Raw genomic sequence first — 27,507 nt, 5'->3', positions numbered from 1 at the left:
AGTCTACTTGGGGAGCGTAGCGTAGGTTGGGAGATATAGCGCAGGTTGTTGTCATTATAACAGGAGGGCTCTCTCTCTCTCTCTCTCTCTCTCTCTCTCTCTCTCTAGTGTCCCTACGTTCCAGGGCCTCGCGGAGGAGACACTCAGCAAGCTGGCTGATGTCATGGACGAGGTGAGAGCCCCCCCCCCCCTCAATTCATCATCTTCTTCATTCTTCAGACACAAACACACACAGATATATGTTTGCCCACACACACACACACACACACACACACACACACACACATACACGCACACACACACACAAACAGATCCACTCATTCTCACTCTCCCACACACTCCCCTAACAGATCCACTCTCTCTCTCTCTCTCTCTCTCTCTCTCTCTCTCTCTCTCTCTCTCTCTCTCTCTCTCTCTCTCTCTCTCTCTCTCTCTCTCTCTCTCTCTCTCTCTCTCTCTCTCTCTCTCTCTATGTGGTGATTACCTGGAATAAGGCCTTAGCTATGATTGACGTCACGTCAATGTTGTTTGTGTGTGTGTGTGTGTGTGTGTGTGTGTGTGTGTGTGTGTGTGTGTGTGTGTGTGTGTGTGTGTGTGTGTGTGTGTGTGTGTGTGTGTTGGAGCATATGTGAGGAATTAACTGTAAAGCTTTTTGTGTGCCTTCCATCGATAGAGAAAATACTACAGAAATGTAAGCCGTCCAATCACCAGAGGGGCCTGGCCTCACTCTGTTGGTTTCAATGCTCCTCTGAACATAACACTGGTCATGACGCTATACTTGTAGAGGCATTCAGAGTGCAATCTTTCCATTGTCAATACTGAGAAGAGGAACAGCTGTCAACGGAGATGAATCAAACCCATACAGCTCTTTCACTTGATTCTGTGAAACAATACAAGGCTTCACCTTAAAACGATTTCACCACCGTAGCATTGTTACATCCGATGCACGTTAGCATTGTTACATCTGATGTATTCATTCCATGTCAACCATTCAGTATTAGCCACGCCATTGTTGTTAGTGCTTTTCACCCTCCATCGCATGTTTTGAGGCTACTCAATTTTCCCCGAGGGAGGGGGGATCTACTGTTAATCCGTGTCCTAAGAGACGTCCTCAGAAACTCACTCAGGGGCCTTTCTAGAACATTCTACATCTGGGTTCACTGCCCCCTATTCCAGCGGACCTCCAGCCTCAGGGGTCAACCCCCTTGCAGCTGGTGTGTGTGTGTGTGTGTGAGTGTGTGTGTGGGCGGGGGATTGAACAAGACACACGAGGGGGGGCAACACACCTGCAAGGACACAATGAGCGAACATCCAGTAGGAATGCCTTGAACACGCGCTGAACACACACTGGGCCTGCTGCCACAAAGGGGAGGGGGACAGACGCTATAGGAGCTATAGGGGACAAAGCCAAGGCTGTGGTCAGCCTGGGGTCCATGGACCCCCCGGGTCACGTACACACGACCCCTGGGGATGAGGAGTCCGGGGGACGTGCCGCGCTGGATGTAAAGACATCAAGACGCAGGCTATACGCGCACACATACACGCACACGCACACGCACACACGCACACGCATACGCACACACACACACACACATATGCACAAGCACCTTTATTCTTATCAACGTCGTCATAATCATCATCATAATAATCATCACCTTCATCATCATCGTTATAATCATCATCTTCAGTTTCATCACCCTAAATATTGCACCAATGTTCAGCATCAAAAACAGTCAGGTTGCAGTGGTTTTGACTGCAAAGTCTTCCCATTCAGCACCGTGTGGACGACCCCGAGTTGGGAAACACAGCTTAACGGGACGTTTAATTTGCACGCTTAACCAAATAACACACTGCCGATCACACTCACGGTGACTCTAGGCACACACATGGCCACGCATACACAATGGGGCCACGCCCACCGCTTGCATGGCTGGCATGCTTACACATTCGTCCATACATGCTAGATTAGCCTTTAGCACACGGTTGACACAGGCACAATGCCGGGGTTTGACCTTGACTTCTTCAGTGGGCTGACATCAGCCCCCCCCCCAGGGCCAGGTGTGAGTGTGAAGGGGCGGGAAGGGGGCGTGAAGGGGGCGTGTGGTGTTGTTTTGACCCGGTGGTCCCGGTTAGAGCTCTGCTAATCCAGGCTGGGGTCTCTTTCATGATCAACTGTCAGACTTGGTTTCACTCAGCCAGCTGTCATAGTCACAGGTCTGTAATCGATGGAAGACATCAGGAATTCACTTTGGGGCTATTGTATCGCTATGAGATGCTGTCACAACGTTGTACTATATTTATGGTTATTAGAATCGCGATTAATCAAGACGTTTTTGTCTTCGGGATATGTGTACACCTGCAGCTCCTCAAACAGTAATGGTGAAGGCAGCATATCAACTACTACATAATATTGAGAATTCTTTTTTTGTTTTTGTCTTTGTCAAACTCGGGTTTCTTAACGTTAAGTCAGTTTACTTCAGGTCGTGACCCACTACGATACAAGACATGAGTGGTCTGTGATTGGGGCGTCATGTGAGGGTGCCCTCTCCCACCGGACCAACATTCTCCAAATATGGTCAACCAACTATCCACTCTCCAACAATAGGAGGTTCCAGTCTGTGACATGCCCCTTGTGGCTCTTAACAACGTGCTAACGCTACCTAACGCCTCTTGTAGCAACATGCTATGGCTACCTGATGCTGTGAACCCGCCCAGCTAAAGGCCAGGGATATTATAAGCCTCTTACATAAGGATGTCTCCAGATCATGTTGCTTCCTGTGAACATCTGCGGTGCCATCAAGGGCACCACACCAAGAGCACGACTGACATTCAGAACTTGGCTCCTGCACCTCGTCTCCATCGGTGTACTATTATTATTCATATATTCACACTTTTCTTATGCTCGGCGGGGTATTCGGCTGATGCAGCTCAGCGATGTGTCACTTGAAGATCGAGCTATTGGTATATAATTAGTAATGTCAGTTGATTTTTCTTTTCTGCCTTGATATACAATTTTATGTGAAATGTAAGTGTGAAGTAGAGGATTAGCAGCAGCTACGTTGACCTTTCAGCTCAGCTTCTAATAATAACTTGGAGGATACACAGATAACATTGGTATCTATTGTATTGTACATTGTTTATTTATTTATGATAACACACGGATCAATAATCATGTTTATGTTATTACACTCTTCCACCACTAGAGAGCAACCTGGGATCACGTCTATGTGTTTACTTGTGTGTTTGTGTTATACAGGTGTGTTTTGTTTGCCCTCGGGCTGGTGTAGAGCTGTATTTTTCATACATTTCCGAGCTGAATATTTTTATAGTGTATTGTTGTTAGTCTTATGTGCTGTGTTGCAAAGGTCATTAATGAACAGGTGGGGGTTAGACGGTACTAAGACAGGTCATTAATGAGCAGGTGGGGGTTAGACAGTACTGAGACAGGTCATTAATGAGCAGGTGGGGGTTAGACAGTACTGAGACAGGTCATTAATGAGCAGGTGGGGGTTAGACAGTACTGAGACAGGTCATTAATGAGCAGGTGGGGGTTAGACAGTACTGAGACAGGTCATTAATGAGCAGGTGGGGGTTAGACAGTACTGAGACAGGTCATTAATGAGCAGGTGGGGGTTAGACAGTACTGAGACAGGTCATTAATGAGCAGGTGGGGGTTAGACGGTACTGAGACAGGTCTCTAAGGAGCAGGTTGGGGTAACGGTTATCGTGCCAAGTACCTCTTGAACAACATATTCAACACACTTCTACCCTGCATACGACTTTGTTTCACATGCACAATATAACATCACCCACCAGTCACCCACCATGCCACCAATCACAACTCTGTCCGTTTAGGATTCAAATAAGATGACACTTATTACACCGGACCAACATTCTCCAAATATGGTCAACCAACTATCCACTCTCAGACAAATGTCTCCAAACACATAGAACTGTGGAGGACAGCAGACGTCTTCCCTCAGGGATGCCAACAGGAGCTACAGACATGGGGGATTGGAACACCGTAACCACACAGTCCTATACGCTACTGATATACATTCATGTCAAGAGACAGAGAGAGAGACAGAGAGAGAGAGAGAGAGAGAGAGAGAGAGAGAGAGAGAGAGAGAGAGAGAGAGAGAGAGAGAGAGAGAGAGAGACAGAGAGACAGAGAGACAGAGAGAAAGAGAGAGAGAGAGAGAGACAGAGAGACAGAGACAGAGAGAGAGAGAGAGGCAGAGAGAGAGACAGAGAGACAGAGACAGAGAGAGACTCGAGGGTAGAGAGAGAAAATAGAGAGAGAAAATAGAGAGATAAATAAGAAAGAACGATGAGGGAGCGAGATAAGGACCTTTTCCTCTGGGAGTCGTACATTGTTTCTCACACTACCCTGCTCTCTACAACCCTGCCTATAAATGCATGCCCCATCCACCTCCACATCCACCAACTACAAACCCATGTTTGATCCATCCAAAGCATGCAGTGAAACTGCATCCTACTCATCATAGTGCGAACCTAACAGAGGACCAATGCACCAATAGAACCCTGTGTTCCGCAGGTCTTTTGGTTGCGCAGCATCCAAAGTGATGTCCACACAATGTCTGGGTCTCCACCACAGATGTGAATATTAACACCAGCAGATGGAGGGATTCGCCTGAAGGTTTACTGAGGTACGTTGTGGGTGCTAGAGTGGCATTATTCACCTACCCCCACACATACACACACACAAACACGCATTCACACACACACACACACACACACACACAAGCATGCACAGACACACACACATACACAGAAACACACACACACACACACACACACACACACACACACACACACACACACACACACACACACACACACACACACACACACACACACACACACACACACACACACACATATACAGAAACACACACACACACTCCTTAAAAAGGCAGCCTCTTTCTATTCATCTGGTGTTGAGTGGCCAGCGTGATGGTTTTGTTGGGGAGGGCGAATATGGGAATAAATTCTTAGGTATGAAGGGGGAGGGAGGAAGGGAGGCAAAGAGAAAATAAAAAGGGAGCCATAGCGAGCAAAAGGAATTTTTCGGAGTAAACAAATAGATAACACCAAAACAAAAGCTGACAGCAAAGTAGATGTGTTTTTGTTTGTGTGTGGGTGTGTGTCTGTGATGGTGTCTGTGTGTGTTGTTGTTGTTGTTGTGTGCGCGTGTGTGTGTGTTGGTATGTGAGAATGGGTCTGTGTTTGTGTGTCTATGTATGTGTCGGAAGAGATTCTGGTTGTCTTGTAAAATGTATATGGGTAGAAAATGAGAGGAAAATATCTTTTTTGGGCTCTTGTAATACTTATCAGGGTTCATTCTCGCACCTTCTGAAGTACCTTAGATGTTCTTTGTTGCATGACAGATCAATATTAAATTATTCCTATGTAAAACCAAAATCTGGAAAGATTTTGAAATCTAAAGTAAACTACAGAAGTTTTGCAAGGAACGAATATATTTTTTGACAGAAAAATGCCCTGAAAAGCCCTTTTTACCTTCTTAACCTTGTGTGTATGCTCATGCATGTTTATGTGCTTGTGTTTGTGTGTGTGTGTGTGTGTGTGTGTGTGTGTGTGTGCTTGTGTGTGTGCACCTACTTGGCCTTGGCCCCAGCATCCTCGAAGCCTTTGTTCGTGACGTCTTCCAATCCACCAATCAGATGCTTGAATGAACTGTGGAGGAGGTACACATTCTATCAGCAACCAATACGTAGTGTGGAACAGTTGACTGACAGTTCAATCAAACAGAGACCGGTTCTTGGCCAGCTTTCACAGTATTAAAAACATAATAAGCTTCCACCATGTCAAAAAAATGGTTGACAAAACTGTTCTTCTCTTCTTATCTTTCTTCATTATTCATCCTTTCTTATGTATCCCCCTCTGTATAATAAAAGCCTTCAACCTAATGGGAACAGCTCCATAAAAGTGAGAATTAATAGAAAACTAATAGGCACTTAATAGTAATGAAGGACCATACAGCATACACTTTGTCTTTGTCTGGGGGAAAAACAGACAAGCCAAGTCCAGCGACAATTAACCACCCAAAAAAGAAATAATAACGCGCTCAACAAGAATTTAATTCATGTTAAATCTCATCCCTGTCTCCCGACCAGAAAAATAATTGTCTGAAACCTCCTCGCTAATTGTTTGTTGTATTTAATTTCTGGTTAGCAGTCTGCTTTTGGATTAATAATGAATATAAAAACGCTTCCAGGGAGCAAAGTTCAATTTGTTACAGCTGAACAATGGATTGTCATTAATGTCTGAATGATAACAACCAACTGTGTTAGTTATAATTGTAAAATAATGTGTTTTTAGACCGTGAAATGTTGCTGCCTCACAATTCTTTGTTGTTTTCTACTAAGTCTACACTGGGTTACCTGAGGGGTAATTTGTTGACGGCCCCTATCATCGGAACAGCAAAGATCTGCTTCCCTCAATGTGTGTGTGAGAGTGTGTGGAAGAGTAATACTATATATTACTCTATAGAGTGATAGAGAAGGTTGCATGAAGGACACAGAGGAATAGAGAGAGATGAGGACAAATTAGGGACATAAGGATACACAGAGAGAGGGCGAAAGGGAGAGAGAAAGAGGGATAGGGAGAAAGAGAGATAGCATGAAGGAAGGAGGAAGGTGATAAGACCAGAGTCATAAAAGAGAGAATGAGTGATGGGAATACTAAAGTGAGAGAGAGATGAAGAGAGAGAGATAGAGCGAGTGAGAGAGAGAGAGAGAGAGAGAGAGAGAGAGAGAGAGAGAGAGAGAGAGAGAGAGAGAGAGAGAGAGAGAGAGAGAGAGAGAGAGAGAGAGAGAGAGAGAGAGAGAGAGAGAGAGAGAGAGAGAGAGAGAGAGAGAGAGAGAGAGTGAGAGAGTGAGTGAGTGAGTGAGTGAGTGAGTGAGTGAGAGAGAGAGATAGCAAGAGGAGAGAGAGAGAGCGAGAGAGGGAGAGGGAGAGAGAGAGAATACAGGATGACACAAGTAGCCGGAGGTTGACTGCAGTTAGAAAGAGGTGTGTCTGTGTGTGTCTGTGTGTGTGTGTGTGTGTGTGTGTGTGTGTGTCTGTGTGTCTGTGTGTGTGTGTGTCTGTGTGTGTGTGTGTGTCTGTGTGTGTGTGTGTCTGTGTGTGTGTGTGTGTGTGTGTGTGTGACTGTGTGTTTGAAATTGACTTACTCTCTGTCGATGACTAGACAGGTGACGGCCTCGGCGGCGATAACGTTAGCGGTTCTCACATCTTCCCTGCGGATAAAAGATTACACACACTGAGTCCGAGAGGTCACACAAACAAGCACAATAAACACGTTTGGCATCACACTAGCAAAATAAACCCCAAGCCTTCTTGCCCGGCCCATTTATGTGCATGCGGTTCATGTGAAAACCCGACGTGTGAATCGATGCCCCGAGCGGTGATGATGACATTCTCTCTTTCTCTCTGAAGACCCGCTCGGCTCATCTAAGGATAATAGGCTCGCACCTGGAATCAGAGTCATTACGGTCGCTCAGCCCACAGAGTTGTGCCTTGTCTTCCCCTGAATCAGAAAGCGAGAGCTGGTGTTAATGAGTGTGTACCAGGGGAAACAGTTAGACGGCTCTTCATCCACCCACATACCCCAAGTCAGTACGAAGAGCTACCTCAGTTTGACAAAATTTTAAAATCCCTCTGATACCCACACTGTGAATATCACTCAAAACCATTAGACTAATTAGTCGGGGAAAGTCACTGAATGAACACATGACTGATGAAGAATGGATAAATATGGCGTGGGTGTTTGCTGATACACCCTCAATGCTGGGATAGATTCACCACGCTGCATTGGTTGATCTTTTCATAACACACTCTAATGGAGGCTAGTCACACACACAACACGCACGCACACGCACAAACACACACACACACACACACACACACACACACACACACACACACACACACACAGAATAATGGAAGACCACAACAGCAGTCAGCAGGGTCCAGTATGTAAGTGCTTGGGATCTCTGGGTCGAGAGAGATTGAGAGTGGCCATTGCAAGGTGTGGGGGATCTGACCCCCCCAGAGGACTCCACCACACCTCCCGGTGTGAGGGGGGAGGTGGGAACCGGACTTGGCCAACAGCACTAACAGAAAGTGCTATTGCTAAATGAAACCATATCTGTATGGAAACAGGGGCTCCTGGGTGCAGTCCCCATAAGCTCTGAAAACGACTAGAGCAAACACATTCTGTGGACCAACCAGCCTCCGGTCGGCTGTTGACAGGAAGGTTTTTAATCAATACCGGCACTTGCTCTGTACAATTCATTTTGAACTTTAATCCAAAGTGAAGTTCACACCTTATTTTCGGATTTAAATACTGGACTTTCTGAAACCTTAGACATCTGTTTAAACTGCTTTACAACTCCTTGGGTCATCCTACACATGCATGAAGTCCCACTAGTTGAGTGCTAGTTAGTTCAACTTGTCTTCAATTTATTTAAACGGTGTGGGTTAAACTCCCTAAGGTTAATCTTGAAGATGGCCTGAGGGCAGAAACTAAAGATAGATACAAATTAAAGATCACTGCAGAGTGTTCAACACTCTCTTTCTACTTTTAAATATTTTCCAGTGATGGGCATCTCACTACAACCCCTTCCCTCACTACAAATGTCTCCGTTCAATCGTTCTATCCACGCATCATTTCATAATCATGTTGTGATTTTGACAACTGCAACTGGAGAAGCCTCTTATTATTTTGTATTGATTTATTTTGTTGTGTTCTATTGGTCTTCTCTTGTTGTCTACTGCGATCAAACTGCCCCCCATGACCACTTATTAAACAAGCATGACTACGAATCAAATTAGGGCACTAACTGTAATAATTCATGACCTCTTGTTCCATAGAAGACTCAATGACTCCTTTCTTCTCCTCTACTCAGTGAATGGACCAGGCTGAACTCCTGCCTTCGTAAATGGAACCCTCAAGAGATTTTCATCTCCAGGCCAACATTGTAAAGGTGCCCCTTCATCATTCCCGTCCCCTCGCAGCACAAATGAAGACCAGTTGGTTCGGCTGGGAACATGAAGTCAACACCGCCTGAGTCCCTTTGTTTCTCATTTTAGAATTCACACCTGAGCACAGAGAGTGAAGTGTTGGACTGCTAAGTTAGGATTTCGCAACATAAAGACCACCTGGCCATATTCTTTGCGTCTTCAGAATTTGATTAATTTCGTTGTTATAGCAGATGTCTTCCCTTAGTGGAGGATGTGCAATGAGGGGGTGAGCTGGAGGAACACAAACACACTCTCACACACACACACACACACACACACACACACACACACACACACACACACACACACACACACACACACACACACACACACACACACACACACACACACACACACACACTAGGTGTGTAAATAGCTATGGTAAGACCAAGGAAGGCTGAAGTAATTACTCAGACCAATTAGTGCACAATGTGACAGCCCCAACTGACACAAACACACACACGCCTTCCCACACTCAGGCACAACATAGTGTAGATACCCATCAGCCATGCACATGGACGCACACACACACATACAAACGATGTACCCTTATCATGACAGGATATTGTAGAGAAAAAGAGAGAAATACAGGTAGTTAGAGAAAACGAGAGAGAGAGAGAGAGAGAGAGAGAGAGAGAGAGAGAGAGAGAGAGGGAGGGGGAGAGAGAGAGAGAGAGAGAGAGAGAGAGAGAGAGAGAGAGAGAGAGAGAGAGAGAGAGAGAGAGAGAGAGAGAAAAACAGAGCAACAGACTGCATTTATATAGCGCTTTTCTAACCAGAGGCCACTCAAAGCGCTTTACAATATTGCCCCAACATTCACCCATTCATGCACACATTCACACACCGAAGCCCCCCCCCAGCACACACACACACACACACACACACACACACACACACACACACACACACACACACACACACACACACACACACACACACACACACACACACACACACACACACACACACACACAAGCAACATGAAAGGATGGAATATGCATGCAACACAGAGCCACACACAAGGACAGGTATTCCGTTGTCCTTCCACTATTGCGCACAGAGGCGGCGCTTGGAAAACCATTGAACCCCGGGTCACATGTCAGGGAGGTCCCACGCGCCATCGCTGACCTTCCGCCGTTTCTCATTTATGATCCTTTCCCAGAATGCCGGGCAACCGGAGGGCAGGCAGGACGGCTGAACACAGATGGCGAAGGAGACATCTGAGCAACGTGTTCGACGGCTTAATTACCCAGAAAGCCTCTGCGCTTCAGCTTCACGGACACGAACCATGGATGCCCCCGGAGCCGTCCCGCAGCAACCTATTACGGCTGCGAGCGAAGGCCTGTTGCTATCGGCAACGCACATTCACCAGCGAGGCAAACGGGGGACGCACGCATCGTAACCGCAACAGCTCCCCGGAACCTTCAATTAAGCAAGAGACGAAAACGATTCAGCCGTCTCTGATAATGATGGCATACACAGACGCTGAGCGGGGCTTTTTATGCTAAGCTGTATGATATTCATTGTGTGTGATCGCTGCTGTACAGAGCGATTTCAGCTCTTTGGTTGGATGGGGAGAAGCCCTGGGGTTGTGCTGGGTAAAAGAGAGGGAGTGTGTTTTGTTCAAACTGTAATGCTTAAGAGTATTTCAAAGGGACGTGCACACAATAATAGATATATTGTAATCCTATTACTGATGCCTTGGATGTAGCCTACTGTATATTATTCACCAGCTATGACGAATGTGCTGTCCTTATTCCATTTACTAATATCTGCATTCTTTTTTTAACACTATAAAATAAAATATGTAAAGGCAGCTTTCTAATATTATAAAATAATAATATAATGGAAGACACGGTAAAGAGAGTATATGCAATGTCCTAAGTGGGCCACTAGAGAGAGTTGTGAGTATCAAGCCTAAGGGCTAACGAGGACCATCATTATGCTCTTTAAGAAGCTGTCTAATGAACCACGCTGCTATTAAAATGAAACATGAACCGAATGTATTCATTCATAAATATAATGGCAAACCCAAATGAATATGTCTGTATGCATTTGTATGTGCGTGTGTGCGTGTGGTTGTTGGTGTTTCCATGCACGTGTGTGCCTTTGTTTAATCAATACATTATATATAACTCCTCAAGTCTCCCTCTGCAGTCGGGGACACAGTGCGTCTGTCCACCTCTAGCCTCTCTCTCTCTCTCGGTTCATCAGTAATTGACGTCATCACCTGTGTGGAAAAGCCCTCTTTATCCTCACCTGTCAATCATGTGATACCCGGGAGGGCGCCAGGGATTTCGATTAGATCACAATTACTGTGTTAAGCCTGCACTAACACTACAGTCATAAGCTGTCCCACAGTGCCACAATAAGGAAGAGCCAACTCTGTCATCCATGTCATTCATCTCACTCATTCATCTAATTCCTAGAATCCCATTCATTCGTCTCAATCATTCATCCATTTCATTCAACTCATTCATGTTATCTTATTCATCCATCTCTTTCATGGCATCCCAGTCATTCTGTCATCTCATTCATTCATATTATGAATGAATCTCATCTTTTCACCATCATCTATAATTATCACCCATTTCCTTACTTCAACTCACCCATTGATCTTAATCATTCATGTAGTTAATTAATTAATCTAATCCACTCATGTTGTCAATTCCTATAATCAACTCATTGTGCTAATTAATTTCATCCATTCATCTCGAGTGAGTACATTTCATTCATTAATCTCCTTCACACAGCTGACTCATCTTCTTAATTCCTCTTGCATTTCGATGGAGGAACGAGTGGAAGGAACTGAAAAAATCGGCTCAAAGAATCAGCCGCGATGCAAGCATGCTTCGTTAAGTGACTGTACATGTGTGTGCGTGCTTGTGTGCGCGTGTGTGTAATGCACATACAGTCCATACATGGTGTGTTGTTGTGACTCCGCTCTGACCTTGGTGTGGTGTCAATTTGTCTTTGATTATCATCAGCCGTTGATGCACAACCTGCATCCTGTGTTCAACATGATGTTCCTCTTCCTCCTCGGCGCATGTTCAACCGCGGGTTAGAAGATATGAAGCCCCTTAATTTCCCCTTAGGCTTTGAAAGGTGGAGAGAGAGAGAGAGAGAGAGAGAGAGAGAGAGAGAGAGAGAGAGAGAGAGAGAGAGAGAGAGAGAGAGAGAGAGAGAGAGAGAGAGAGAGAGAGAGAGAGAGAGAGAGAGAGAGAGAGAGAGAGAGAGAGAGAGAGATCCCAGGGAGTTTCGAGTCACGTCAAGTACTTCTCTCTTGTTCTTCGTCTCCTCGTCTGTTTCCAGAAAAGAGCCCTGATTCGTCAGAAATTAACAGGGAGCTGCTAAAATAGAAGTATGCTCTACCTAGGCAGGCACAGTACACATAAAGAATAACATTCTCACAGCCCATTTTCACTCGCTAATAGCTCTCGAATCGCTACTCCATTTCTAACAGATTCCATTCAAATAATAGCTCCTAAATCTTATCTACAGCCTGTCTAAGGTTATCTATCAGCCTATTCCCTGTCCTCAAAAAACCCTTATCGGCCAGTATTTATGCGGTGGTTTGGGTCTCTGTTGGTTATCCTTTAATACACTTAAAGGCCCTGGGAAGACTGGCTCTGGCCCACTATGGGATTTGAATGTGTATTGTTGTTGGCGGGATGCATGTGCTCTTCGTTTACCTCCAATCTCCACACAGCCCCCACTACAGACCTCCATCTGGATGTGGGTGAAGATACCTTACCCCCTTCTGTCAGTCTGAATGGGGTCGCCAAACACAGATGTTCCCCATCTTATCGCTATTCTCTCCTTTGTGCTGTTGCTCCTATTCTCCCTCGCTCACCCTTTGTATCCATTTACTTTTCACTCTCTATTTCTGGCCGTCCTTGTCTCTCCTGGATGTCTCCTCACCTCTCTTTCTTACCTTGTATCTCCTCTCACTGCCTCCCTCTCTCCCTATCCTATCCCCCTTCTTTCTTTCTCTTCCCTCTCTCTCTCTTCCTCTTTCTCGCTTTATCCTCTCACTCTCTCTCTTCCTCTCTCTCTCTCTATCTCTCTCTCTCTCTCTCTGTCCCTGCCGTGCCACGCAGCGCTCAGGAAACCATTAAAGAGGTAGCACAGGGATCACAAGATTGTGTGCACATGTGCGGGGGCATATAGTGTCTGTTCTTGAGTCTGTATGTTAAGTATTTTTGTTTGTTTGTGTGTGTGTGTCTAATTTTCACTCACACACAAGGGAGGATATGGGGTGATCCAGAGTGAGTCTGACACTGCATTAAAACTGAGTTCACTTTGACATCACTTCCTCTCACACATCTCTGCGGCACAAACAAGTGTGCCTTTGAAGCCTTGACTTCCCCTGAACATGTTTGCTTTCTCTCAAGGCAAATTAGGATTTGACTCGAGATGGCTCTGTTTGATGCTGTTGATCACTACTTCCCCCATCAGTGAACATTGTTAACGTTAATGACGCAACAAGGTGGAAATTGGCTCATTGGACGGTGAGACTCAACTCAGCGTGATGCTAGACCGAATGAGTAGAGCACAGATTGTCTGAGGCCTTACTTCTAATTGTCAAAGATGAATGATGACGATTTAGCGCTTGATTACCTGTGACTTGTGAAGGATTTAATCATTTATTTTGTCGTGCCTGTCTGAGGCTTCATATGTAGAGCAACTAGGAGGGTAAAGGCCCCTCATCCCCCACAATGTCATCACATCTTGTATGATGCCTGTATTCACTGTTACTCATCTTTGGATAGAAATGTCTGACAAATAACTAAATAGTCTAAGGTCTAAATGTCAAAAGGCTAACAGTATGTTTGTGTCATTACACCAAGATTTATTCAATGACCTTGTCATTTCTAATTTGCGCACTATAAGAAGGTCCCTGCACTTACTGACCGGGACTCACCGCACTCTGCATGTAAGGTCTCACAATCTTTCGTTCAAACCTGGCAACCCACTACAAGGGTTATTGGTTCGATTCCCTGTCCAGCTCAACCTGTAGAACCTGGCGTTAACATTGCCAGGGTTATTGGTTCGATTCCCTGTCCAGCTCAAACGGTGAGACCTGGCGGTAACATTGCCACAGTAATTGCCTTGATTCCCTGTGCGCTCAACTGGTTAAGCACACCGTTACCACTGTCTGGGTTTAGGGATTCGATTCCAAGCCCAGCTTCACTGTCAGAGCGAAGACAGAACTCTGCCCGGGTTAGAATCACAGCCATGTCATAAATTATTCAGTATTGTAAGTACTTGGTTAAAGTGTCCACTAAATAGCTTATAAATAAATTAAATAAGCCTGGAGAGGCCAGGGATCGATCAAGGGGATGTTTCTGGTTCAAACAGTGCAGCCCGGTCTGACCAGCAGTCCTCGCTCTGATTTTGTTGTAAGTAGGTATCTATAGATAAGAGTCGATAGAGAGCATATTGGTAGATACGGCATGTAGCATAGTTATGGACTCTTTTGATTGGCTCGACAGTTGCCCCGTCAGCAGCCAATCACAGCTCGGCCACATGCACGAGACACGCAGATTCCGGAATACGGCTATGATCTGATCAGAGATGATGGACTTTGAAGGCATTCATTCACGCATTCAGACCTATATCACAAGGAAACTGGAAAAACACACACTCCGAGGTCATTCCAACACAGCGTACAAGGTATAAGCCAGCGGGGGTGGGCGTTGTCTCGTGGACGTAGCCGCGTGAATCCAGATGCAAAGCGAACCACATCTGCATGACACAGTTGTCACACATGTTTCCTGAAGAGCGAACGCAACACCCTCTCAGCACGTCTCAACCACGACACCCCACCGGGCGGCCGTACCAGCGGGCTCCCGACCACCGTCAAGCCAGAGCTCTTGCCATTATACATTGAACCTGATTTGACGTTGGGCAGCTTTTGGTTGGGTTAACAGTTCTTCCACTCGTCCAATGCGAGGCACTCACTGCAGAGAAACAGCGAGATGCTCAGCAACGCGGAAAACAACAGCCTTTGTTCCCATTGGGGAACCATCATTAAAAGATAGCCACTCCAGCTGCTAATACTGATGGGTCTGATGGGTGTCTCAAGCCGCCTGGACGCTGAGCCAGCTGAACTTTCTCTATTCCCCACTGCTCCTTTCCTCCTGCCTCAACACTAACTGATGCTGCTGATAAGGATGTAGCGCGTATCGCGCCAGAAGACGAATGGAGGCCGAGACGGATGCTGGCCTGTACTTCTCAGGATGATTCTGATACTGTGGCAGTGTAGAGGGGAAGGAGAACTGGCAGCAGGATAGTCTCTAGTGGTTTGAGTCCAAGCCAAAAGAACTTGAACCCTAATGACTGCAGCCTACTCTCTGACCTCCACCAGGTCATGGATGACCTCTAGACGTTGAAAGAAATTGTCAATAATAATTATAACAATGAAATGAAATAATGAACGTATGGAGGTATAGGACACCGGGTCTGACCACTCTCGCCTCATTTCTAAAGAGAACTTCAGAAATCGGGGAATCCCACTTGCTTGTCAATCAAATGTGCGTAAAAGAAAGGGAGTGAGGGAGCAGAGAGGGAGGGCAGTGGTTTTGGTCTCTCTCTCTCTCTCTCTCTCTCTCTCTCTCTCTCTCTCTCTCTCTCTCTCTCTCTCTCTCTCTCTCTCTCTCTCTCTCTCTCTCTCTCTCTCTCTCTCTCTCTCTCTCTCTCTCTCTCTCTCTCTCTCTCTCTCTCTCTCTCCCTCCCTCTCCCTCTCCCTCTCCCTCTCTCTTCGCTGTCGCTCTTTAAAACCGTCAAATATCACCTGGCAGCTAGTTAGAATGGTCACATGCCACAAGCACTGTCTGGCTATATGAACCCTGCGCTTCACATCAAACAGCAGAACACATGGGATCCTCTTACCCTTGCAGCGCCTTTTCTCCAAACCAGTTCCCCTTGCCCAGACCCCGCAGGTATACTGGCTCCTCATTGGTCGGTTCCTCCTGTGTGACGTTAACCTGACAGGAGATGGAGAACGAATCACAGACATATATAATGAAAGAAGTAAACGAAGAAGTAAAGACGTAATTTTGTTTAGTGAGATTAATGTCATTAGCCACAACTGTTTCAGTTGTGTATGTGTGTGTGCGCGCGTGTGTGCGTGTGTGTGTGTTTACCTTTCCCTTGCTGATGATGAAGAAGGTGTCTCCCCGGGCTCCTTGTCTGATGATGTACTCTCCATCTTCATAATGGGTCTAGACAAAAAGCAGCAACAGTTTATAGTGTGTGTGTCTGTCAGTGTGTGTGAATGTATGTGAGTGTGCATGTGTGTGTATGTGTGAGTGTGCATGTGTGTGCGTGTGTGTGTGTGTGTGTGTGTGTGTGTGTGTGTGTGTGTGTTTGCAAAGACCAGAGCTTACTAGAAATGTGAATTTGCATACTCCGTCATCAACGCCTTCTCCCCTATATTTGTTTGTGTGTGACGGAAGGTATGGACGTTGTTTGGGCACAAATAAGTACAGACAGCTTTTATGAAGATTAACCAAGAAGCAGTGACCTTTAAGCATTGATTTCATACACGGCAAGAGACTATTCTCTTCTAACAGGATAATCAATTATCCAACATCCTGTTTTAGAGGGGACCCTCGGTTGGTAACAATTGTATTTATTCTAAGGGATTGAGTGTGCGTGCGTGTGTGTGTATGTCTGTGTGTGTGTGTGTCTTTGTGTCTCTGTGTGTGTGTGTGTGTGTGTGTGTGTGTGTATCGAGACCAGAGCTTCCTTAAAATGTGAATATGTCAGCATACTCAGCATGTACATGTTTAAGTCCCACTTATAAAACATAGCTTCATCGGAATAGAAGTACTATCTTCGTTCTCAATCAAATATATATATCCAAAGATGTTTGAGTTCAAAATGGCCACCGAGACAGAGGGGGGAGAGTCTTTGTTTACCGTCAACTCTGTCATAATGATTAGAGTGGTGGTGATGAGATGGGATTTGAGGATGCATTAGGCTTTAACTGAAGCTGTGCTCTGCTTTAACTGAAGACAAAAGACTAAACCCCGGTCCTGGAGGACCGGGGTTTTGTTCCATGTCTCTTGAGATGCTGCGGTCGGTTGCTCAGTGGCTATGATCTTATGTATTTTTGTTCATTTCGATTTCAGGGAGATGTTATTAAGATGGACCGATCTTTTTGGCCGCTGTGGAGCTCTGCTGAGACACACATGAGACCCGGCCACCAACTGCTTTGACATTGTAATCCCTTCTTAATTTATTTCCGATTCACCTACAAATTATAATGAACAATGTATGTATTACGTGACATAATACAATCAACTAGGCAAACTTGAAATATGCAAATGTATACAATCCAGCTCATGAAATGAATGAATACCCATACTGTACATTTTCACTATAAATTTTACTGTTGTATTTTTCTCTGTAAAGCACATTGAACTGCTTGATGTAAGAAATGGCCTGTACAAATAAAATTGCCTCTCCTTGCCTTGCCATACGCAAATATCTGTAACATTTTAATAACGGATTCCTCGCTCGTCTGGCATATTGTTTTCAAAAGGTTGTTTCAGAGCAGACTCCTGCTCCATAGTTGAAATACTACCAAGTGTCTTCCTTCCTGAGAAACCCCACCAGCCAACCCCAGCACTGTGGGCGTCTGAATTCAGCATCACAGACTCTGAGAGCATCCCTCGTATCCGCGCGCCGTCACTTTCCTCAGGAGACGGGCTGTTGCCACGGCTACAAAAACGCACCGACCCAGAGCCTGCAAGCCGATGATTATTTTCATCCTAATCGACTGATCGTCTCAATGCATTATTCAGTCTAGGAAATGTCATAGGAAATATTATGGATCGACTGATCCATGGTTCATCGCTTCTTCAACACCATACTCTCTCCTTGATAACTTTTCTAACATCGACATACCAACTTTTGTCTTCGGCATATCGTCCACAGCGGTACGTGTTTGTTAACTGCACTAATAGTCTCTGAAGATTTCTGAGTCCGCAAACCTGCCACAGAAGCACTTTGTTAGAATCCCCTCAACATCTAAATTGCAACTCAAACACAAGGCTCGGCGCAGAAGGTAACGACATGTCACAGCCGGTGTATGTAACCAATCTTGTGCAATGGTCCTTTTGGGAAATGTAGAACTCCCCTCGCAGCGAAGAATGGGACCAACACAACTCAAATGTTTTTCTAGAATCTCCCACAAGAGCGGTAAATAAATCTTGGGGAAATGTGTACCTATTCATACAGTTGAAGTGCTATAGATTTTGTGTCCAGACTCAATCTTTATAGGATGATGCTGGTCGATTGTCTGAGAATCTGGGATTCATGTTCAAATGAGCACCATGGGGCACTCTGCCCGTCGATAAAGTCCGGCCATGTGTGACTCTCAAGCTAAATATTTCCAAATTGTCAATAAAAACGGTGTAATTGAATCATCTCACATCCAGGATTACAACCTCTCGCTCAGACAGTTATAGCCTTGCAACAGAACAGAATGACCAGAATTACAGCATGTTCAGTTCATTTTTGTAATCCATTAGCTGAAGTGAATTGGTGATTCACAATGCACCCTTACAACCGCTACAGACAGATGTGATCACCGTCGAGATAAAACCGGTTTAGGCTGGTAGCGGTATGAACTATCATCAGCCAGGAGAGACGGCCTGCATGCTTTCTCTCTCTCTCTCTCTCTTGAATAAACTGTAAAAGCACATTTGTTAAAAAAAAGGTAAGAACAAAAAACAATAGTACAGCATAGTGTCTGACTTGCTGTGTTTTGCATGGTTTTGACATTGCCATTTTTGGAGTTTTATCACCCAACCAAATCGTTATACAATAAAAAAACGTTCTACTTTCGCTCTCCCTATTTTTAGGTCCATTTTTTATATTCATGTATATTTTTCAATTTCGTACAATTATTACCAATTTATCATATCGTATTCGTACTGAGGACTGGACAAAAATATTAGTTTTTGGGTTGTGATGGCTGAGAAAATATGATAATTATTATTATTAGTATAACATTTTTTGTAGTAGTATAATCATCATCATACATTTTATTGTAGCAGTAGTGAAAGTCTTCATATAATAGTAGTATAGTAATATTAGGAGTTATTACCAACAGTGCACTAAAAACGAATTCCAGGCTTTGCTGTGACTATGGCATCAACTGGAACTGAAAAGCAATCCAATGAGATACCAGGAATGGACAGGGTCTGCAGGCTGCATCGTTCGTTTGTCCATCTCTAAATTGACAAACCACCTCCACCTCCAAACTAAGCCTGGGCCCTCTGTTTTACAAGGCATTGTTTTGGGGAATAACTGTTGGTCAGTCTGAGGGAATGGTGACAGTTTTGCATGAAGCATTAACGGTTTCAATTGGATTTTGCACACTGGGTCCGGACTGATAAGAGACGGTTAATCCGGACACGGCGCCAAAGACACAGATTTCACTCAACACACAGCCATGATTAAATATGATGCACTGGCACATAAAAAGGAGTAGCGTGTGTGTGTGTGTTATTGTGTCTGTTTCCACTGTATTCATGATTAATGTGTACATATATATACATTATATATACATTATATATATGTAGGAACATATTATTCAGATTATTCAATACAGAATACGTTATTTTTTATATATATATATATATATATATATATATATATATATATATATAAATAAGGATTTATTATAACTGTATATAACCATTAACTGTGATAACTGTCTAACTCCTCATTATGTGTGTGTATGTGTGCGTATGAGTTTTCAACAGCACCAGGTGCATTGATCGAGTGGAAAACCTGCAACATACACATTTTCCATAACAGTGTGAACGTGTGTGTGTGTGGTTGTGCGTGTGTGTGCGTGGAAGCGCACCCGTCCATCATCCTGAACCCCACAGCCCCAGCTGGTGTGAGGGCGATGGGTCCCAAGACTCATTAGGAGGACTTTAGCTATCCATTTCAATCAACTTGACTCCCCACACACACACACACACACACACACACACACACACACACACACACACACACACACACACACACACACACACACACACACACACACACACACACACACACCAACACACAGACACACACACACACACACACACACACACACACACATCCTAACAGACGCTAACACTGTCAAGCTCTCTACCGCCGCTTGTCAATAATTTGACCTTCAATCTTTCTGTTTCAGGGAGAATGGGAGTGAATGAGTTTGAGTGTGTGAATGTGTGAAATGGGAGAGAATGTGTGTGTGTATTTGTATGTGTGTGGATCCATGTGTATCGGTGTGTGTTTGGGTTTGTGCATGTGCATGGGTGTATCCTTGAATGAGTGGATCTGTTTGTGTGTGTGCGTGTATGTGTGTGTGTGTGTGTGTGTGTGTGTGTCTGAAGAATGAAGAAGATGATGAATTGAGGGGGGGGGGGGGGGGGGGGCTCTCACCTCGTCCATGACATCAGCCAGCTTGCTGAGTGTCTCCTCCGCGAGGCCCTGGAACGTAGGGACACTGGAGAGAGAGAGAGAGAGAGAGAGAGAGAGAGAGAGAGAGAGAGAGAGAGAGAGAGAGAGGAGAGAGGGAGAGAGAGAGAGGAGAGAGAAGAGAGAGAGAGAGAGAGAGAGAGAGAAGAGAGAGAGAGAGAGAGAGAGAGAGAGAGAGAGAGAGAGAGAGAGAGAGAGAGACACACAGAATGAGTGTGAGTATCATTTAGAGATGAGACAGGAATAGAGACAGACTTTGGTAGAGGGGGGAGATCGAGGGGAACCCAAAGGAAGGGAGGAAGAGATGGGCGGGGGAGGGAGGGAGGGAGGGGGGGAGGGAGGGAGGGGGGGAGGGTCAAGAAGAAAGGTCAGGAGATAGAAAGGGGGCGGGGGGAGATAAATAGAGAAAATACTGTTTTAGTTGAGTTTGGGAGCCAACTCTACCACTCTACACAGTAGATGACATAATTAGATCTTAATGAGACACACAATCGCGCACACACTGAAAAACACGGCAAATGTATTCTCGGCCACACGCAGGGTAGACGCCCCGATGTGTTGTCAACACACTCATTAGACAATGTAGTAAAATAATAACTAATAGGAAAGTCAGTATTTACTAATAGGACAATAAGTAAACTGAAAGGAAAGTAAATATTAACTAATAAGACAAAAAGTTAACTAAAAGTAAAGTAAGTAACTAATCAGGAAGTTTAAACCCTGCCATGTTTTCTCCTGTGTGCATGGAGCCATCGATTAGCCTCATTAGCTGAAAGCATCTCTTAGCTCTTCTAATGAGCACATCCAGATGGCAGATGCCACAAACTAGCAAAGGGACTGTGACTTTTCTAGACAGACAGAGAAACTCACACACAACACAACGTATTCCAATAAGATGGTGCAGCAGCAATCCTTTGGCGAAATAACCAACTTGGGGGAAGTAGACAAACCAACACAACCCCAAGCCAAATGAAAGCACCAAACACATTATGCAACCCCAGGCTCAAAAGAGTGTCAAAGGATGTCACTCACTTGAGAGGAGAGGGGAGGGGAGGGGGGAGGATTGGCAGGAGAAGAGTGGAGGAAAGGGGAGGAGAGGAGAGAAGATTGGAGAAGAGGGGAGGAGAGGAGAAGCAAGGGGAGGAGAGGAGAGGGGGGGAGAGGAGAAAAGATTGGAGAAGAGAGGAGATTGGAGGAGAGGTGAGGGGAGGAGAGGAGAGTTGAGTGGAGGAGAAGAGAGGAGATTGGGGGAGAGGTAAGGAGAGGGGAGGAGAAGAGAGGGGAGGAGAGGAGGGGAAAGGAGATGGGAGGAGTGGGAGGGTTGAGGAGAGGAGAGGGTAGGAGAGTGGAGGAGAGGAGAGAAGAGGGGAGGAGAGGCGAGAAGAGGAAAGGGTACAGAAAGAAGATGGTTGGGAAGAGGAGAGGAGAGGAAGGAAAGCCGACGGGAACAGGACAAGACATGACAAGCTTGGCATGATAGAGAAACAAACCTGAAAGAGAAGTTTCAATTCAATCGTTTTAAAAATGATGATAAGTTTGCCATCAAAGTATGTCACAGGACTATTATTCAACACCGAGCTGGAGTCATCGAGGGGCTCGTTTCAGCAACAACCAGGGAGCCAGCAGGGGGTTCCTGATTAAAGCTCTCTCTGTCAAGCCAGAAGAATAGCTCACCACAACACCCCGCACCATCTCCACTCAGCAGAGTGAACCGCACTAACCCCCTCCCTGTGCCATCTATCCTGGCTACAGTTTAATGACACATTTTGGATGGGTAGAATGGTTTACCTCCTGCGGTTTCAGTGCCGATTCTCACAAAGACGCCGGCAGGAGGTTAGCGTTCTGTTAGCTAACCCGACGGGAATAGCCGCCACAGGTGTGTAACGGGTGTTGGTGTGGGCACTGCTGGGTAATGATATGGGTACTAATCCCTGGTAGCACCCCTCCAGACAGGGCTTTAAATGTAGCCCTGACGTGGGTAGCAGTGATGAATAGACAATGGAAAGGAGGTTTGTTTTAGTGCTGTGGCTGTTTTAGAGCTACGCAGTGGTACATGTAGTGTACATGGGCTGCATTTTAATTAATTGTAAAACAATTTCAAAAAACATTGTTTAGTACTCTTGAAATAATGTGAATGATTCTCTTCTTTATTAATCACTTATAACCTAAGCTTCAGTTTTTTAGCATTAAGCATCTGTGGATACCTATTGTTATCTTTTTTTGTCTTTACTTTCACTGCCTTGTACATCTGCTGTTGCGGCAACAAATGAACCCCTCTGGGATCAATAAAGTTATCTGATTTAAAATGATCTATTTGGTAATACAGTAAATCTACCGAATGAATGAGACTTGTTTTCTACCTGGTTGCCATGGTTGCAGTGAAGGACCTAAAGGCCCTGCATCAGAGACCAGTCACTGTTATTAGTGGTAAAAAGTACTTGTTAGTGGTGTGTCGACCACAGTCCTCTTGTGAAATGATAGATTTCCATGGTCTGAGGTTGTGAGATAGCGCTCCCCCCGAAATGTGTCTTATCATGCAGAGCTGCTGCAAACGTGAGATTATTTTTGTCAAATGTCGGCTGGACGACCGCCGTGGTCACGCAACGAGTTTTGAATTGGATTATTCCTTCAATTCAAATGTGAATAACAAAAGAAACTATTGTGGACTATGATAAAAAAAAGCCAACTATTCAGGGCAATGTAATGAGTGTCGTGATTGGATGAGTTTGTTCTTCATGTCAGGGATTGTTATCTGTCCCTTTTTGTTTACTTAATTGTATTTTCATGCAGTTTCTGAACACCGAAAGGAAAAAAGTAATCTGTTTTCTGTTATCTGTTAACAAAAGGTGAGACACTTAGGTTTCGAACATGTTGAGGTACATATTCTTTCCCTTTGGGCATCTCTGATTGTTCCATGGGTTTTGAACCATTGCCATCATGATCACATGTCCAATCTGTTAGCTTCAACCAACTCTTTTTCTCAAGGAATGTAATAAACGCCACCCACATTAAAAACAGATTGTGCAACAAACACGAATTACTATTTTAATTCACAGATGATACAATATAATAAAACACAATAGATGAGCCTAAACTAACAAATTCATTTGAAACACTAAATGAATGCTAACCACGATAACCTTCCGGGAGCTTTTAGATCTAGATTAAAAAATATGCATGAAACAAAGAATGCCTCGGACAAGCGAAATGACTGCTTTCTGCTTTCCCTGCAGTAGTCAAACAAAACAATGACTCAATAAATTCCCCTAAATAACCAAGCGGCCCGAACTGAAAACAACGTTTCTAAAGGATGTCCTGTCCGTCTTCGGCAGAGGACGTGTTTCTTCCTCCAGAAGAGCTATTCTACTTTAAATAGCAAAGTTTATTCAAAAGGACTCCAGGGTCATAAACTTGTTGATAGGTGAAATCCCCAAATGGGCAACCAAAAAACAATTATCTTACTCGTTAGTTTTGTCAGACTAGTTTTGCCCTGCGCACCAGACTATTAACTAAGAGACTTTGTGCCCTGACAGCACAGGAAATCCACAGAGGATATCGGAAATCTCCTCACATTCACAAGGCCAAATCAATTATTTACGAAATGCATTTCAGAAAGAAGGCTGGTGAACAGTGCGGCAATGCAAATGCACCTGTAGAAACTATGGCGGCACGATTATCATATGAACATTCATCACTATCAAGCCGCTCAGATGGTTGGTGGATATCGCACGATGAAGCTCTCCACGGAGTTTAAAGTCATATTTTATGCAACATTGAGGAAATCAAATCAAACATTTGATTGCTTGGCTTTACCCATGCAGCAATGACGTAAACTCAATGTGCATACACCCCAATTACAGAAGCAGGGCCGCATCAGTAACAGAGCACTGTCTCCACCCTATTACAGGGAAACACTGAAGAGGACAAGGAATCATTTCACGCTAACTCACAGATAGAGAGACAGGTAGCAAGGCATCAGAATGGCTGTCAAGCAAGGAGACAGGAAGAGAGACAAGCAGAAAGAGACAGGCCAACAAACACACAGACAAACAGAGAGCTATGTAAGAGCCAGACCGACAGACCAACCCAACAGCCCAGCATGCAGACAGAAAAGACAGACAGAGCAACAGCCAGCCAGCCAGGCAGACCAACAGCCAGCCAGACAAACAGACAGACAGGCGGGCAGGAAGATCGCCAGATAGCCAAATAGCCAGCCAGCCAGACAGCCGGCCAGACAGAAAGGAAGATAACCAGATATACAGACAGACAAGCAGGAAGATAGAAAGAAAGACGAACAGACAGACAGACAGATGTATACAAAGAACGCAACATTGAGGAGCGGACTCACCTCTTGAGGAAGTCCATGTATTCAGCATGCTTAATTAATCCAGTCCTCATCATTATGGTCTGGAAACACTGTCTGTCGATGGCCCACAGCTTCACATGGGTTAGTGCTAAGAAATAACACATCCATTGATCATTATCACATGTTGACAGACACTCTTTATTCATTGGCCACTACATTGTTTGCATTGATTATAAAAAATAATCAAACTGAAGAATAGAATTACACACTTGGAATGAAGTTAAACAGTGGGAAATGAAAATGAGTCATGCATAGGCTTATTCCACCACCCTATTTCCCTCTACATTAAAACCAACGTCATAGACTCACTTTGATGGGACTTTGATTGAGTGATGGAATGTGTACGTACGGCATGATGCAGTGAGTAATCAGACAAACATATTTGCACACACATTCAACAGCAACACGTTCAATTATTCAAAATGAGATGAAACACCCTGCGTTAGCTGAAGGACTTGTTAGCGCGCTTAGGAAACGATATTGCCGGCGGGCAAAGCAACCTGCGTCTCCTATGTTATCATTTTCAAATATGCCTTTCCTAATTGAAGGTGTATAATTAGGATTCCCATCAATCTCTAATACAATCATGGTGTGGTAGGTTTTGCCGACAGCGAGATAAAGCGGAAGGCTAACTCATCAGTGGCCTCCATTACGCGTGTAGCTTTTGGGTCGGGCCATGCTAGCCTTAAGCCAAAAGCTACATATCCGTAAAGCTGCAAAAACATGAATCTGTTGTAAGGCATTGGTGCACCATGAAGGAAGTCCGATTCTTTAAGAAAAACATTGGCAGGGTGACATTTTAATGTCTTCTTTAAGATTCTCACTTTGCACAGTGAGTTAAAGATGTCTGAGAGACTTTCACCCATTTCCGATGGCTGCAACATCATCCAATTCAACGGGATACGATTTCCCCGGTGCATTTACATGAAGCATACTTCAGCATACTCTCTGATTATTTTCTATTTTAAGCATAGTCTCTCTCTCTCGTTCCAACAGGAAGGCCCGCAAGGTTGACTCTGCCAAATAGACCCAACAGGTGGACACAGCTGCTGCTGGCTTATTAAGGATGAGAGAGAGAGGTTGAGAGAGAGGTTGAGCGAGCAAGACACAGAGAGACAGAGACAGAGACAGAGACAGAGAGAGAGAGAGAGAGAGAGAGAGAGAGAGAGAGAGAGAGAGAGAGAAACACAGAGACCATATTTGCATCTGTGTGATCAGAATCACCAGCTATGCGGGATGATCAGAAACACTGTTCATGAAGTCAGGACCACCTTTCATGTTCATCCACCTCTATTTAAATATGGAGCCAAATTATAGAAGTTAGGCTACAGTTTCTAAATATCATCTCAGCCTTTTCTGAAGAGCATGTACAAAAGCTCAATGATGTGGCGACGTGTGTATGTGTGTTTGTTTGTTTTATTATCTACCGGTTTAAGGAGCATGTATCTGAGCGTGGGTGTGCATGCATGTACGCATGTGTGTATGCGTGGGTGTGTGTCTGCGACTGGGCGTGCATGTGTGTATGTGTGAATAGTACACAGGCTCTCAGGCTCAGTGCTCTCAGGCCTTTTGAAAAACATCCAGGTCTCCACCTCTGGATAAGAATCAGCCCAAGCTGTGTCAGTAATGACAGTGAGGCTGCTCTGATCATAGATGTGTCTGTAGCCCTAATGTGTAAAGGAAGGCTTGTAAGGATCACCTCCAGAATACTATCAGCCAATCGAATTAGAGATGCACACAGGCACACACATACACATACACACACACACACACACACACACACACACACACACGCACACACGCACACAACACACACAGCTATATGCTGGTTATATCACAACTAAATCTAGCAGTGATAACTGATGAAAAATCAATGAACCACTGATTGTCTGGAGGTAGTTCCCACGAAAGAGGCTTGATGAAGGGTCCTTCAAAATAAGAAACCACTGTAAAAAACAGCACACACTAAACATCACGTGAAGGACATGTTCCTCAGGCTCTAATGTCCACTGAACTCCACGACTACAATGAGGCCCGCGAAGCGGTTTGGTTCAGGGCAGCGGACAGTCTAGGCGGTGTTTTTGTAAAACAACCGCACAACCGTGCTTTCATACCGTTTCTAATTAAATATATGTATATTTTTATATCTTTATCTATAAACTATAAGACACGTACATGTGATACCATCACTAGCTGAATAGTGCTGTGTGCAATGTCACCAGTAGTATGGAAACATAAATTCCTAGATTTAATTGGTGTGCACTTACATTGTATGTCTCTTGTCAAGAATCCAGATCAGTTTGAATGTTTAACAGAATTATTATTTTGTTGTCCCCAAAAAATAACCCAAAACAATTAGGATAGGAATGTAATAATGTTTACACACAGACACACACACACTCACACACCCAGTCACCCCCCGCCCCCCCGACACACACACACACACACACACACACACACATACACCCACACTACCACCCACACACAAAAAGTCTCACATTATTGTGTATGATCTTGCTTTGTAGCAATCACAAACGATTAATACCTCAGTGTTTTCCCAAGTAAACACCAGCTCA

General features: G+C 44.7%; 1 protein-coding gene and 1 long non-coding RNA gene across 3 annotated transcripts in view; one reads left to right on the top strand and one right to left on the bottom strand.

The window, feature by feature from the left end:
• The window catches only part of LOC130370987 (cGMP-dependent protein kinase 1-like), a 298,669-nt gene that overhangs the window by 12,536 nt on the left and 258,626 nt on the right, over positions 1–27,507 (bottom strand). For both annotated transcript variants that reach the window (XM_056576567.1, XM_056576566.1), the window contains exons 4-9: positions 24,914–25,019; positions 20,530–20,593; positions 16,218–16,295; positions 15,964–16,058; positions 7,218–7,283; positions 5,644–5,718 (exon numbers count right to left, since the gene is read on the bottom strand). In XM_056576567.1, the coding sequence (XP_056432542.1) occupies positions 5,644–5,718; positions 7,218–7,283; positions 15,964–16,058; positions 16,218–16,295; positions 20,530–20,593; positions 24,914–25,019 (484 nt within the window). The remainder of the gene's footprint in view (positions 1–5,643; positions 5,719–7,217; positions 7,284–15,963; positions 16,059–16,217; positions 16,296–20,529; positions 20,594–24,913; positions 25,020–27,507) is intronic.
• On the top strand, positions 4,580–10,309 carry LOC130370996 (uncharacterized). The gene is made up of 3 exons (XR_008893122.1): positions 4,580–4,670; positions 8,955–9,032; positions 10,232–10,309. It is a non-coding gene; the product is annotated as an uncharacterized LOC130370996 (long non-coding RNA).

Source organism: Gadus chalcogrammus, chromosome 18, assembly GCF_026213295.1.
Source record: "Gadus chalcogrammus isolate NIFS_2021 chromosome 18, NIFS_Gcha_1.0, whole genome shotgun sequence".
Taxonomy (NCBI): domain Eukaryota; kingdom Metazoa; phylum Chordata; class Actinopteri; order Gadiformes; family Gadidae; genus Gadus; species Gadus chalcogrammus.
The sequence above is the reverse complement of the archived record's forward strand: the minus strand, read 5'-3'. Positions and strand labels throughout refer to the sequence as shown.